General features: G+C 41.1%; 1 protein-coding gene across 1 annotated transcript; it reads left to right on the top strand.

Annotated features, from left to right (window-relative positions):
- The first annotated feature begins 2,044 nt into the window (after positions 1-2,044).
- Positions 2,045-13,051, top strand: LOC119746191 (centrosomal protein of 192 kDa-like). The gene is made up of 7 exons (XM_038223004.1): positions 2,045-2,241; positions 3,646-3,844; positions 4,771-4,940; positions 5,727-5,786; positions 8,770-8,987; positions 11,697-11,865; positions 12,777-13,051. Exons 1-7 carry the CDS (start codon positions 2,080-2,082, stop codon positions 12,969-12,971), a joined length of 1,173 nt encoding a protein of 390 aa, XP_038078932.1. The 5' UTR covers positions 2,045-2,079; the 3' UTR covers positions 12,972-13,051.
- The last annotated feature ends 1,289 nt before the right edge of the window (positions 13,052-14,340 follow it).

The following is a 14,340-nucleotide window of genomic DNA, read 5'->3' as shown; positions in this document are numbered from 1 at the left end:
AGATACTGAATGTAATGAGTTGAACTCTTCAGGGAATTCAATTCTGGCCTCTAGGCACCTAGTGTGAACTTTTGAGCAAATTTGGTGAAGTTTGATTTTTGGGTCAAAAACTGACTTTTTTTATGATGCCGGCTATGGAAAACGTTGAAGTTTTGGGACATTTTGTAAAAAATCTAAAATTGTTCTTTTCTCACTGGATACCGAATGTAATGAGTTGAACTCTTCAGGGAATTCAATTCTGGCCTCTAGGCACCTCGTGTGAACTTTTGAGCAAATTTGTTGAAGTTGGATTTTTGGGTCAAAAACTGACTTTTTTTATGATGCCGGCTATGGAAAACGTTGAAGTTTTTGGGCTTTTTGTCAAAAATCTAAAATTGTTCTTTACTCACTGGATACCGAATGTAATGATTTGAACTCTTCGGGGATTTCAATTCTGGCCTCTAGGCACCTCGTGTGAACTTTTGAGCAAATTTGGTGAAGTAGGATTTTATGGTCAAAAACTGACTTTTTTGATGATGCCGGCTATGGAAAAAGTTTTCTTTTCTCACTGGATACCAAATGTAATGAGTTGAACCTTTCAGGGAATGCAATTCTGGCCTCTAGGTGCCTCGTGTGAACTTTTCAGCAATTTTGGTGAAGTTGGATTTTTGGGTGAAAAACTGACTTCTTCGTTGATGCCGGCTATGGAAAACGTTAAGTTTTGAGGGCATTTTGTAATAAATCATAAAGTTTTCTTTTCTCACTGGATACCAAATGTAATGAGTTGAACTCTTCAGGGAATTCAATTCTGGCCTCTTGGCACCTCGTGTGAACTTTTGAGCAAATTTGGTAAAGCTTGATTTTTGGGTAAAAAACTGACTTTTTCGATGATGCCGGCTATGGAAAACGTTGAAGTTTTGGGGGCATTTTGTAAAAAATCAAAAAGTTTTCTTTTCTCACTGGATACTTAATGTAATGAGTTGAACCTTTCGGGGAATTCAAATCTTTCCTCTAGGTGCCTCATGTGAACTTTTCAGCAATGTTGGTGAATTTGGATTTTTGGGTGAAAAACTGACTTTTTTATGATGCTGGCTATGGAGAAATAATTGTTAATTTTTATCCTTTTTTTGGGGGGTGGGGGGCGTGGCATGGGGATATCATACCTGCCAACTGTTCCGATTTAGGCGGAACTGTTCTGATTTCAGAGATAAAAAGTGCCCGAAAATCGGAACGTCCCGATTTTCCGAGTTGCGCGAGAAGAAATAATACAAAAAATAAAAAAAATTAAAAAATGCCCCGGATCCGTCGTACACTTGTCCGAGAAAAATGTTTTATTGTATTGAGGGCGCTATTGCTGCTACCATAATGGTATAAAATCCGCCTCGCTCTTATGTACGACGAAAGGGACGTAAACCAGACTCAAACGTCATCGAACAGGCTATGTCCCAATAGGCTGCGGCCGTACGCGCGCACAGCAGGCTTGTGCGATCGGCCACTGACAACCTAGCCGCAGGCAATAATTTGGACGCGAACTGAGACCCGCTACGTCATCCGTCTGGTGTACTGCCTCTCTTGCGTGCTTACTGAATTAAGCGTGGGCCGGGCACGGCAAAACACCATGGTTGCCAACCATCTACCAGTTCCACAGGAGACCAGTAATGGGTATTAATTATGAAAATGCTGCCACTTCAAGTATGATATATTTTGTAATTTCTGTTGATGTGATTTTCATCCTTCCAATATTTCTATTCACCAGTCAACATTCTATACACCAGTAGAGGCCCTGTAAGAATTGATGTTTAAAACATCAATTTTTGTATGATTGCCCCTGGACCCCACCCATTAGCGCGAGCGCCTGCGCCGCTCACCGTGTGTGATGCGTAGGCACCCTGTTCCTCTTTCTGACTTTTCAATCTTGGCAGGTATGATATATGTTCTGTTACTATGTTTCAAATGCAAGAGTTTTTTTTTAAATTATGTTTTAAACCAATACATCTACATGATGTAGTTTTAGAACTTGTTGTGTAGAGCAATGGTTAGATCTTGTGTTGTTATTTCTGTCTAATTGAGGGTTTTCTTTGCCTTTGCAGGTTTGAAACAATGCACACTCCAGACTGCCTAATTGTCACCCCTGCAGCTGGAGTGGTGGAGTCTGCCAAACAGTTGTACATATTGGTTAGCTGTAACCCTTCCATTCGGTCTAAAGGGGTGCAGTTGCCTTGGAGGGGAACCATTCTGGTGGTGTGTGATGGACGGCAGAAGGTACTGCAAAATTCAAATAGTATTTTCTGAATTGTTCCTTGCTAAATCTTCCTGTAATCAGTGTGCATGTTGGCTATTGGTTCATTTGTAAAAGGGAATGTACAACATTTGCTTTTTCTGTAATTTTCAGAAATAAATGGATTTGGAGGATTAGTATGTTACAGAAAATATTGTTAAATTGACTTGTTTCAAGTTTTGGGCTTGTAGATGCTGGAAAAACCAACAAAACCTATCATGCTCTTGTAGTCTGGCTCCCTGACTCCACTTAAAATGAAACAGAACAATTAATACACCTGGGGAATTGTAAGGTCAGAGAATCAGTCTAGCAGGCTTGTACCCCTTCGCAGGTGTGTAATCAATTGTAAAGAAAAGTCAGAATTACTAAATATGAAAACTTAGGAACAGTTTTTCAAAAAAGCCTGTTTTCTCCATTGCTGGTCGGCCGACCAGCGTTGGAAAAATACAGTTTTTCTCGAAAATGTCGGCACACCAGGAGCCATGATTTTAAAGGATAATTTAGACTGTCAGTCCCTAACAATTAAGTAAGGCATTTCGTGATAATTTGATCATTTTGTTTTTTGATGTTTGCAAATGTTGTATCTTCCCTTTATCTTAGGAAGACAGCACTTGACTTACAAAAACAGCTGAAATTTAAAAAAACAACCTTGATGCGTTTTCATACTCGGTAGGGTTGTTATTTTTACGCAGATTTTCTGAAATGTTTATCCCTCTTTTGAAGTTACCGTGAGGTTACTGTAGGGTTTCCACCTTGTAATGTGTAAAATCTCAATGCAAAGAATTTGTGCATGCTGTGGAAAAGTTTAGCCAGAGAACACTGTGTAGAATTTGTTTGTGAATGTTGTTTTGGCTTTGAAACTTGTAATGATTCCTGGTCCTGTTAAAGCCACATGCCCCGTAAAGTACAGACAATTTGGGCGATTCACAATGCAGAGCGCCACCAATAGTTTGGCACAGAGAGTTCATTTTTCCCAGTGCATTGTGGGAGATGGTCGACAAATTTCGCAGCGCAGGACAATTGAAATTGTTCGTTTTATGCGGTGAATAGTTTCGTAAGCGTATGATTCGAGTTTATGTTTGCCCTTTTCTTTTCTTTGTATCAATATGGTGATTTTTGGTAAGGCGGCAGAACGCTACGCCCCAATCTATAACAAATTAGCTCTAGTGTCTACTGACACTCATTCAAATGGGCCATATTTTGTCGACTGTAAACTTGAAAAGTTGACTCTCAATGGCAAACTCTTGGTGACGCACTGCATTGTGAATCCCCCGAATTGAGTATAGTCTTGATTTCCAGTCTTGATTGAGACCAACTCATCACCCCATAATCGTGAAGACATTGGCCCCCTTCCTAACGGAAGACGAAATTGCCTTTTCTTTTCACAGGAGGTCAAAGTTCAAATCCGAGAGGACTTTGGAATGGACACCTCCATTGTCCCCTCAATGCGTAACATGCAGTCCCTCCCAGATCAACCTGTCACCCCTGACACCTCAATGGTGCCAACTCGGACTGATGGCGCATCTCCGGTTAAGCTTCTCTCCAAAGTCGTCCGATTTCCCAGCACCAAAGTTGGAAGCACATCAGGTAGTCATTCATTGTTTAAAGGGTTTCATGGAAACTGGAGTGAAAGTTGATTTGTTGTATACTCTGCATTGTTAAAGCTACAGTCCATCATTTGCAGCTATCCAAAAAGTGACTGACGTAATTATTGTTGAAAAACATACTTGGTTGAAAGATAGTAAGGGAACTAAACTCCCAGTGAAATTATTCTTTCTGGCATGCAGTCATTTTGAAGAAATCGACGAAAGAAGGCCTTTCCAACTAAACGGTGCGTCTTTTCCGTTAGTAGTTCGTTTTTTTTATATGGCGAAGCGCGCAAGCGTTGACATGATGCACGTGCGCGTGCCCTCTATAATTTGTGGGATCAGTGCGCGACATCCCGTAGCTGCAATCGGCTCATTGAGAACGTGTCTCGGATGCTGAATTCAGGCCCAATTCAAAACATGATTCAGCAACTTTTGATTTGAATCGAGATCCTAGAATGTTGTTTTTCTCGAAATTTACAGCTGAAGCTGAGCTATAACTTCATCAGGTTACTTGTTCAGTATCCTTCATTAGATTTTGATCACTTTTGTTGCTTCAAACGAACAAAATGCACAAACTACAAATGATGGACTATACCTTTCACTCTTTTAAGATTTTTGCCAGGGGAAATACAATCACATTCTGTACACACAAGATACATGGAAATCTCTTTTCCAACCGTCCGAATGCAAAGATGTACATAGAGGCTCACCAGACCAAATGTTGCTACCCTGACTTGTTTACCCTTTTTTTGGAGAGGAACGTTGTGCTTTCTAATGTGTTTTTTTTACTTGGTGCCGGAATGGGGAAACGTTTACCACACACTAGCATGGTTCTCCTGTCATACTTAAATTAAAGACCATTGATATTGTTGAAGTCAATTCCCCTCAGCAGTCTACCTTCCGTATCCCTCTACCAACCAACAGAGGCCACACTAGAGTTTCAGAATAAGACCTACCAAGCTCGTCAGTGGTGCTTGTCTTCGTTTGCTCCTACCTACGTCAAGCAAGCTAACGGTGAGGTCTACAGGGCGACATACTCGGCGTTCCGCTTCACACGCCAGTTTGGAAGTCTGGAGCCTGGACAGAATATTGCGGTAAGTATTTGTAACGCTTTGAGACAAAGGAAAAGATTTCCACAAAATCTCATAAATGGAGTGTACAGTTGCAACAAAAACCACAGGTTTTGAATGTTTCCTATCACTGAACAGAGCTGAAGTGGAATCATAGAGCTATATTAAATTACTAGAGCGCTAACTCGATGTACAAAGTAATGCCTGATGGGCGCATCCATGTTTGTGCACAAACCTATGGAAAAGTCAAAATTTTGTACGGCTTTTGTACGGCTATTTGCATATCTGTGTTTGTTTTCCATTCCGGTGTGTCATCGAAGCCGATGCACCCAAAACCGAAACGCACGATCAGTAAGTGAGTGTTTAATTTTGCCCTACGCAAACAGCGCAACGTGTGCACGTCCCTCCGCTGCAGATGCTTTTCGCCGTGAGGTTTTTTTAACTGTCATGACGCGCTTAAGTTGTATGCATATCTTCTAATTGCGCGTTGCATTTAGAATGCACTTTTAAAATTCAATCCGTCTATTTTGATTGTGTTCTACAAACACGCACATAAATTCAAAATGTCTGCGCCCAGAGCGGCTTCAAAGCGTCTCTGCACGCAAGAATGAGGAGTTAGCGCTCTAGTAATTTAATATAGCTCTTTGAGTGGAATGCATACATGTAAGCACATGATTCTTTGATGGTTCATCAGCCACAACTAGTACTTTTAGTTGAGACCAGTGGATACAAGCTTTCCTCCCATCCTACGTTGTCACTTTTTATCGTCACAAAGTCATCATTGGTTTGATTTCTATTTGATTGGACTAGGTTCATCTGGAGTTCATTCCTAGAGATGAGGGTGCCTATTCACAGTACTGGGATCTTGAGGTATGCAGGGAAGTCTCCCAACATGATTCATATCATTGATAAAGCTAATGTTAGCTTTAAAGAGGTTGTGGAATGCTCGAAGACATTTCCGTCATTTTTTGGGTATATGTAGCCTAAGGTGTGATGAAATAAAAACGACTATTGTTTCTGTCATGAAATGAGTACAAAGGGTACTTTTGAGAGCTATTTTTCAGGTCCTGTTTCGACCTGAACGTGCAATTTGTGTAAAAGTCTTCGTTGCGGGCAGCAAACAAAACACAGTAAATCGTGACGTAATAAACAGGACTCGTGTATGCTACTCTGCATCGGGAGTCCTGTTTATTACGTCACGATTTACTGTTTTTTGTTTGCTGCCCGCAACGACGACTTTTACACAAATTGCACGTTCAGGTCGAAACAGGCATGACAGGACTTGAAAAACAGCTCTCAAAAATACTTTTTGTACTCATTTTATGACAGAAACAATAGTCGTTTTTATTTCATCGCACCTTAGGCTACATATACCCGAAAAATGACGGAAATGTCTTCGAGCATTCCACAACCTCTTTAATGTTGCTGTGGAGTGCTGTGGCCTCGTGGTTAAGGGCACTGGATTCGTGGTCTGTGGGTAAAGCTGGGGGTTGTGGGTTCGAGTCCAGCCGGGGTCATGGTGCGTGTGCCCTTGAGCAAGGCACTTTGTCACTCATTGCTTCTCTCCACCCAGGAGTAAATGGGTACCTGTGAGGGCAGAGATGGTTATTGTGGTTGAATAAGCTTGCTTGCGCCTAACAGGCAGCATCGAGCTGTATACTCCCCAGGGAGCTGAGATGGTATTTGGAATGTTTAATTGGCCCAATGATCAGGGGTAATAATAATACTGTAAGCACTGTGATTTAGTTCACTAATAAGAGCGTTCTTAAATGCCGATTATTATTTGCGCAGTTTACCAAGCGTATGTCATTTCCAAGCCGTTGCTAAGATTGACAGGGCTTATGACCAATCCCGATCGGTCCATTGTTCCACCTAAAGTAATAAGAGCGTTCTTAAATGCCGATTATTATTATTATTAATAATGTTAGTCAGTATGAAAGAGGAAACTAGAGGCACACGTCTCCTTTTGTGTTCATGTGTAAAGCAGTGAAAGTTGTATGTTGGATTATGGATTGCCGAAGTGTGACATCGTTTAGAACCAGAAAATGTAGTGCAAACGAATGTAGTACGCGCGCGTGTTGGTTCTTGGGCTGAATCACGCGCTTAATGTCTTTTACACACATTTTGTGCGCATGACGTATTCACTTCGGTACTCCATAACACCTCACCCACAGATTTCTGTGTCTTCATTGGCCGAGAGCAAGTCACATGATACTTTCTATTTTTGCTATCTTTCTGTGCACGGCCAAAAGTACTATACCCGTAGCAACCAAAGTACTATACCATTAGCAACCAAATTACTATACCCATGGCGGTATTTGTGTGCAAATGCGTGCTGGTGTGCACGTTGAGCGTAGCGCGTATTGTTTCTAAGACGGCGCGCCACAGAGTTGGGTTAAAACACTTCGTAAAGGGGTGGTTTGGAAGAGAGAGATACATTTCCCACCAATTTTGTACTGAAATTGAAGTATATTTTAACTGTGTTCAGATTTAAATAACTTAAAATATTAAAACAAAGCAGAATCTGTGGGTGAAGTGTTATCAAACAAATAGTGAATGCTTTATCTCTTGGTGAAGTAAAACTAGCCTCCCTCGGTGATCCATGGAGCATTCTATTTTCCCTCGGCTTCGCCTCGGGAAAATAGAACGTCCAGTCTATGCATACTGATATGTAGTTATTTGCTCATAGATCGAAATTGTCCGAAGAATTTCCTCAGCATTTTTTGGGGGAGGGGAATTTTCTATACTGGATTTTGATACTCCTGTGTTATTTATTCACTTTAGACTCAGACTTTGCTTAGACTTGATAAAAACTAGCCTCCCTCGGTGATCCATGGAGCATTCTATTTTCCCTCGGCTTCGCCTCGGGAAAATAGAACGCCCAGTCTATGCATACTGATATGTAGTTATTTGCTCATAGATCGAAATTGTCCGAATCATTTTCTCAGCTTTTTTGGGGGGAGGGGAATTTTCTATACTGGATTTTGATACTCCTGTGTTATTTATTCACTTTAGACTCGGACTTTGCTTAGACTTGATAAAAATGAGCTTGAATGATATTACAGCATTTATGTGATGAAAACAAACTTCCGTCTTTCATTATGAATATATATTGACCTTGTGCTGTAATAAAAGCACACTTATATTCTGACAATTGGGCTTTGGTTTTTGTGGAAAACATATCAAACTAAACTACTAAATACTCTCACTGTCCCCAGTGCACTCCAAATAGACAATGTGAACCCTAACACTTTTTGAAGCACGTGGAATCTGTTCGTTGAATTCCATGGTCTAACACAAGCAAAATCATCATTAAATTTAAAAAATGAAGGTTTGCGGAAACACCATGTGCGAATAATTTCTCAACTAAGAGAATGGTTCTGTAAAGAACCAGAGGTATAAACTCGACTTTCCAGTCAGTATGCTCTGACCGTCTTCAGGAGAGTGCCTTAAAACTCTAAGCAAGTAAACACTTAAGTAGCAAAAGTGAAATCGATGAAGTGTGAAGTTGCATCCTGTGTGGGTGCCAAGTAGCTGGGATCCTAGGGCAAGCTTGGTGTGCCGACTGAAGTGGAACAGTAGAGTTGCAGTCTCAGTAGAGGGAGGACCCGTTTATACCTCTGGTTCTTTTCAGAACCATTCTCTTAGTTGAGAAATTATTCGCACATGGTGTTTCCGCAAACAATTCATTATTTAGTATCTCCACCCTCAAATCTTACTCATCATTAATGTATTTTACTACAGTACATGTACTTTAGATTGAGTCTGACATTAGAATCAGGATCTCCCGTGAGAAATGAACAAAGGAAGCGAAGAAAATAAGCCAAGTGTTTTGTTTCCTCCTTGACAACAGAGCAGTGACAAAGGCGCCGTGGCCAAGAGCAGCCACAAGACGCGCATTGAGCTGATGGGAGTAGGGGATGCCGTACGCCCAACGCACAGATCCAAGAAGACAAAGACCAACGGGACATCAGAGGGGACGTTGATTGCAGTCCAACCACAGGTCATCTCTAAGCACACTACCCCAGCCCACTTGACTGCTGGCGAGAATACCAGCGAAGGGGATGTCAGGTTTGTAAGAAAACATTAGTGTAGCGTTTCAAAAACTCTGGTCAATAATAAACAATATATCTTTGGCGCTATACATTAAAATGATGTGTATAGTTTTCATAGAGTACATCTTAAAGCCAGAGTCCATCATTTGCAGCTATCCAAAAAGTAACTGGCGTAATTATTGTTGCAAAACATACTTGGTTGAAAGATAGTAAGGGGACTAAACTACCTGTGAACTTATTCTTTCTGGCAAGCTGTCATTTTGAAGAAATCAATGAAAGAAGGCCTTTCCAATGGTGCTTCTTAAGAAGCACTGTAGGAAATTAAAATTAGTAGTTCGTTTTGTTATTTCCCACATCACAGCAGTCAACAATTGTTAGTTGATTCCACTAGTTTAGTTGTGTTCCCTGTTCAACAAATAAACCAAAACAATATAAAAGCTGAGCATTTAGTAAAAAAATAACAACAGAATCACTTTCGTGGCACTATGAAAAATTTGAGCTTAAATATATCTGGTAGTTTTGGCAATTAAACCCTCAAGAATCCCGAAATTGAACATGTCATCTATTAAGTCTGGTGCAAACACAGAATCCTGTTAATCACTCCCTCGGTGGGCACCGTCTTGTGTGATGACCTGGCCTGGAATTCAGCCGTCAGTGGCCGCAGTCTTTGAGTCCAGACAGCTTTAAATTCAAAACAGATGACCACAAGACACATATAACACTCTTGTATTGTCAAGGGAGGAAGATTGACCTATCATGGTCACTTCCAAATAGACAAATATTCCAAGTAAGGACTTCCCCTGTTAGCCATATTACCCAGTGAATCAGCTACTGTTAGGATAAATTGCTGTGGGTTGTAATTTGTAGCACACTTACCAGATATCCCATAGGGGCCAGGTAGTGTGGTTGAAGGCCTGGCTGTACCACTCTCCATCAGGATGGTAGTAAATCAAGTCCAGACAAAGAATACAGAGCCGGAGGGACTGCATATTACAATTATGGAGGTGTTTGGGGAAGCAAACGGGACTTAGTACGCAGTAGTAGTTTGATATTTGTATGAGGACTGTCTTTGTTGATATCAGTGCATAAACTTAAGACTTGTCTTCTTGTCTTGTCTTGATGAATACTGCACCAACACCCCTTCTCAGGGGTCACACGGGCATGGTATACATATCCTTCCTGCCAGAAACACCGGGGCGGACCCCTTCTCTTAGCGATAAGCGTTACTGGGTTCTTTTACGTGCGTTAGGCCTTATACAACACACGGGACCTACGGCTTTACGTCCCATCCGAGGGACGAAGCAAGAATGGTTAAGTGCCTTGCTTAAGGGCACAAGTGTCCGCGCCCGGGCTCGAACCCACGCCACTGTTGCCTCTGAAACACCAGAGCATGAGTCCGGTGTTCTTAACCGCTAGGCCATGACACTCCACTGACAGGATGTAGTGGATAGTCTGTCCACACTAACGGTTACAAGTGATAACTTTATGGGTGAGAAATGGGAGGTGGATTTCAAAGCAGCTTTTTGCAAATCTTTGGGGTTTTTTTAGGCATTCCTGTATTATATGTGATTGCACTGATAAATAAGTAGACTGATTCACTGGATATGTAGGAAATTACTTGGCCATCTTTAAGATGAAATGAAGGATAATGTTCATAACATGGACGAACATTCTTGATTCATACTATATATTCTTGTTATGATTAATCCAGCCCTTGTTCCATTTATATTACTTGTTCAATGTAGAATTGGTATCACTCAAGATTAAAGCGACCTGTTTAGTATTTATGAAATTAGGATGTGACTTGATACATGTTCCTAACATGGACAGAAATTTGTGACAAATGTCTGTCCCTGTTATGAACATGAAGTCTTGAAGATGTGCACACCCTGTAGTTTAAAGATACCTAGAGGTTGAACCTAAGATTGGCCAGTGACAATCCCTCAATAGATAGCTTTACATTAGGGACACAATTTGGGATAATTCATGTATTTCACTTACTGCTTCCCAACACTTAAAAATGCAATGTCTGTCCATGTTATGAACGTTAAAACTTGAAGATAATCCTCTGTAATTTCTCGAAACCTGAACAATTTATCAAACTTGTTGGTGGGCAATGTTCTTACTAGGATATTGGATGTAGAAAGGGGGAAAACTTAACATATTACTTCATGTATCGACTCCTGTCCATGGTTCCCTCCAAATGTCACGCTTTTGTAACCGTTAGTGTAATCAAATTTGTTTGAAAAAGTAAACTTTAAAACTATGTCATTTTACATGAAGTTCCACCTACAAAAAGGGATTTTCCTTTGTTTTAAATTCAGTACATTTTATTAATTTTTTTATTTTATTTCTTTCTGGTAATGAAACCAAGGATTCCTCAAAAGTGCCCTAGGCACTGTAGCTCGAAAGCCTGAAGAAACCTGTAGAGAGAAGACAATGAGAAGAAATTACAGTTTTAGAGATGGGAGGAAAAGCCCAGAAGAATATTCTGGTGAAAACCCACGGAATCAGGTAGGGACTGAAAACCCAATCCACATATTGGCCCGGGTGGGATTCGAACCCGGGTCACAGCGGTGGAAGGCGGCGAAAGTACTGCTACGCCAACCTGACTCCCTTCAAAACCTGTGTCTGCGGCGGAATCAGGCCGTATCATATGGGACACCATTTTAAAGCCAGTATCTCGCAGACCTAATCACTGATATTATCCATTTCTCTCTGGCAGCCCTGAAGAAGTCAAAACTCACGATGGAAAACTGAACCAAAGTCCAGACTCCAAGTCCGTCCAGGGAGTGGTCCTGATCCATGATCATCTCATCTTCAGCAAGACTAAGGTTGGCTGTCGGTCCACGCTCAAGATTCAGGTGCAGAATACATCCAAGCAGACACACGCTGTAAGTTGATTGACAATACCGATTGGTTGCTAAATCATTCATTTCGTGCATGTGTAAGTTGTCAAACCTTTCCCCTGTAGGCTTGCTAGGCAGTCCATGCTTCCACTATTCCCCCCATTGGATACATTGTACAGGGTGAGTCAAAAAAAGCGGAACCCAAACCCCATAAAATATATTCCATATTTAAAAAAAATATGTAGCACCAAAAAAAAATAATGACTGGAAAGCCAATTTCATAAGCTACTTTTAGATGAAAATATTATTGAAATTGCTCAATCCATTCAAAGAATATCACCTTTTAAACACAATGACTCTAAGACCTGTCTCGTCTAAAAAAGGCAATTCATTATGTGTTTTGACTGTTTGGAACAACAAAGAAAATGACACAGAATACTTGTTTCACCAACTGTCACCAACTGTAGTACACAATATCTTTATTAACGACCCCGGTTAGGCAAACAATATGATTTATAAAATCATCTTTTTTAAAGGACAGGCCTTCAAACGGATTCTGTTTAAATATTTTTAATGTTTAAACTGAGATTTTATCGCTGGTGATGTTTGAAGACAATTGCGATGATGATTCTTGAAATCGCATTTTTTTGGACGAGACAGGTTTTAGGGTCATTGTGTTTAAATGGTGATATTTTCTTAACGGATGGACCAATTTTAGTCATCTTTTCATCTAAAAGTACCTTATGAAATTGGCTTTCCGGTCGTTATTGTTTTGGTGCTACAGTTTTAAAAAGAAATAATAATATAATTTTTGGGGTTTGGGTTTCGCTTTTTTTGACTCGCCCTGTACATTATAGACCCCTTTGCAGTCATGGATCATTCATGGTGTGGTATAGCTTCTGGCATGTGCCTCCTGAACACAGATGAATTAAAGATTAACCATTTTCCCCACACAGGTCAAGTTTCTCAGCCCTCAGCCGCCATTCTTCATCCGTCATTACCAGCACACAATCCCACCCAATCGTTTCATTCGTTTGCCTGTCACCTTCAAGCCCAGCACACCAGGCAAGCATCAGGCAGCGTTGATTATACAGACAGAAGGCCAGCACAAACTGCTGTCCAAGTTGGAAGGAATTGCAGAGTCAGATTAATAGACGTCCATTTTGTGTGAATACAGCACAAGTTTCTGGAGTTGCAAGGTTTATAAGGTCAGTGGAATTGCTTTGTTCTAATTTTATGAAATAAATCCAATTTCTTTGTATACATTCTCTCTGGTATGGTGGTTTGGTGATTAAATGGATTTTTCCAGAAGTACAGGCTTATTAAGTGTTAAAAAAGTTGAAATATGAAGTGTGAAATATGAAGTGTGAAAATAAGCTGATTTACCTCACATTTTCACGGTCATTGACCCTAACCATCCCAAATCCTCCAAAATCATATTTGCACATTGAAGGAATTTGCAGGATTGAGGTTACATGGCAAAAGTGGGCTGCTGGTTTCGGAGGACGCACTGTGTCAAGGCAAGGGCGGATCCAGAAAACAATTTTTTGGGGTGGGGGCCAAAAAATTTTTTGGTCCCCCCAAAAAAGTGGGTCAAAAAAATTACGGCGTGGGGTTCGGGGCCCGCTTAAGGGCCCCGAAATTTTTTTGGATTCTAGATGCTCTGTGGTGCGATCTGAGGCAATTTCTGACCACTTGAAACAATTTTTTTTTGAGGAAAAGATGGTGGTGTACTCATTGCCTGCCTTTATTGCGATGTCACATAAAAAAAAAAAAGAAAATTGGTTTCGTTTTTGGGGGGGGGGCCCATGGCCCCCTTTGCCCCCCCCCCCCCCCCCCCCCCCCGGATCCGCCCTTGTGTCAAGGTCTTGGGCCGGACTTTGTGTTGTTTATGCTCAGCCTGGCATAAATTTAGTCCTTGATTATACTGGACATCCTCCGCACTGCTCCAGGATGTCACTGCCTCTGCCTCAGCCTATTGACAGTCACAGCCGGAGCATTTTGCAGGATTCAGGCAGTGGTCACATCTCCACGGACCATATTCAAGAAATAATGGAGGAATTTGCAGGATTGAGGCTATATGCTATTTTTCCATGAGGCCAATTGGAGGGTTTTGCAGGATTGAGGCTACATCCTAGCAAAAAGGACTGGGGAGTTAGGGTTAAGTAGACACCCTGTCTACCAAGTGAGGTAGACGGTGTGTGGCATGAAGCTGTACTCTGCGGGCACAGGAGATCATTACAACAGGTCAACGCTGTCTCTGCATCTGATTGATCCATTATTAAGTTATGTGGAAACTAAAGTTATGATAAAAGAGTTTTAGTCCCACATGCAAGTAGGGGTGTGCATTTACGGGTAGTACGGGAAATGGGTACCTGATTGAAAAAAACACGGGTACCCTGGTATCCATTAAAGAAGCCGAAACCCAAAATTCAAATCTTTGGAAGTTCAAATTTTTCATAAAGGTCAGCACAGTAATAATTGCTGCCACACTGGTGCATCAGTGCAGTAGGATAGTAA

This window comes from Patiria miniata, unplaced genomic scaffold (assembly GCF_015706575.1).
Source record: "Patiria miniata isolate m_02_andy unplaced genomic scaffold, ASM1570657v1 HiC_scaffold_12, whole genome shotgun sequence".
Classification (NCBI taxonomy): Eukaryota; Metazoa; Echinodermata; class Asteroidea; order Valvatida; family Asterinidae; genus Patiria; species Patiria miniata.
Note: the sequence above shows the minus strand (reverse complement) of the source record. Positions and strands in the feature narration are given on the sequence as shown.

Coding starts and splice junctions, on each gene's coding strand:
- LOC119746191 (XM_038223004.1), top strand. CDS start 2,080: ATGCACACTCCAGACTGCCTAATTGTCACCCCTGCAGCTGGAGTGGTG. Junction 2,242..3,645: donor TGTGTGATGGACGGCAGAAG/GTACTGCAAAAT, acceptor TTCTTTTCACAG/GAGGTCAAAGTTCAAATCCG. Junction 3,845..4,770: donor CAAAGTTGGAAGCACATCAG/GTAGTCATTCAT, acceptor ACCAACCAACAG/AGGCCACACTAGAGTTTCAG.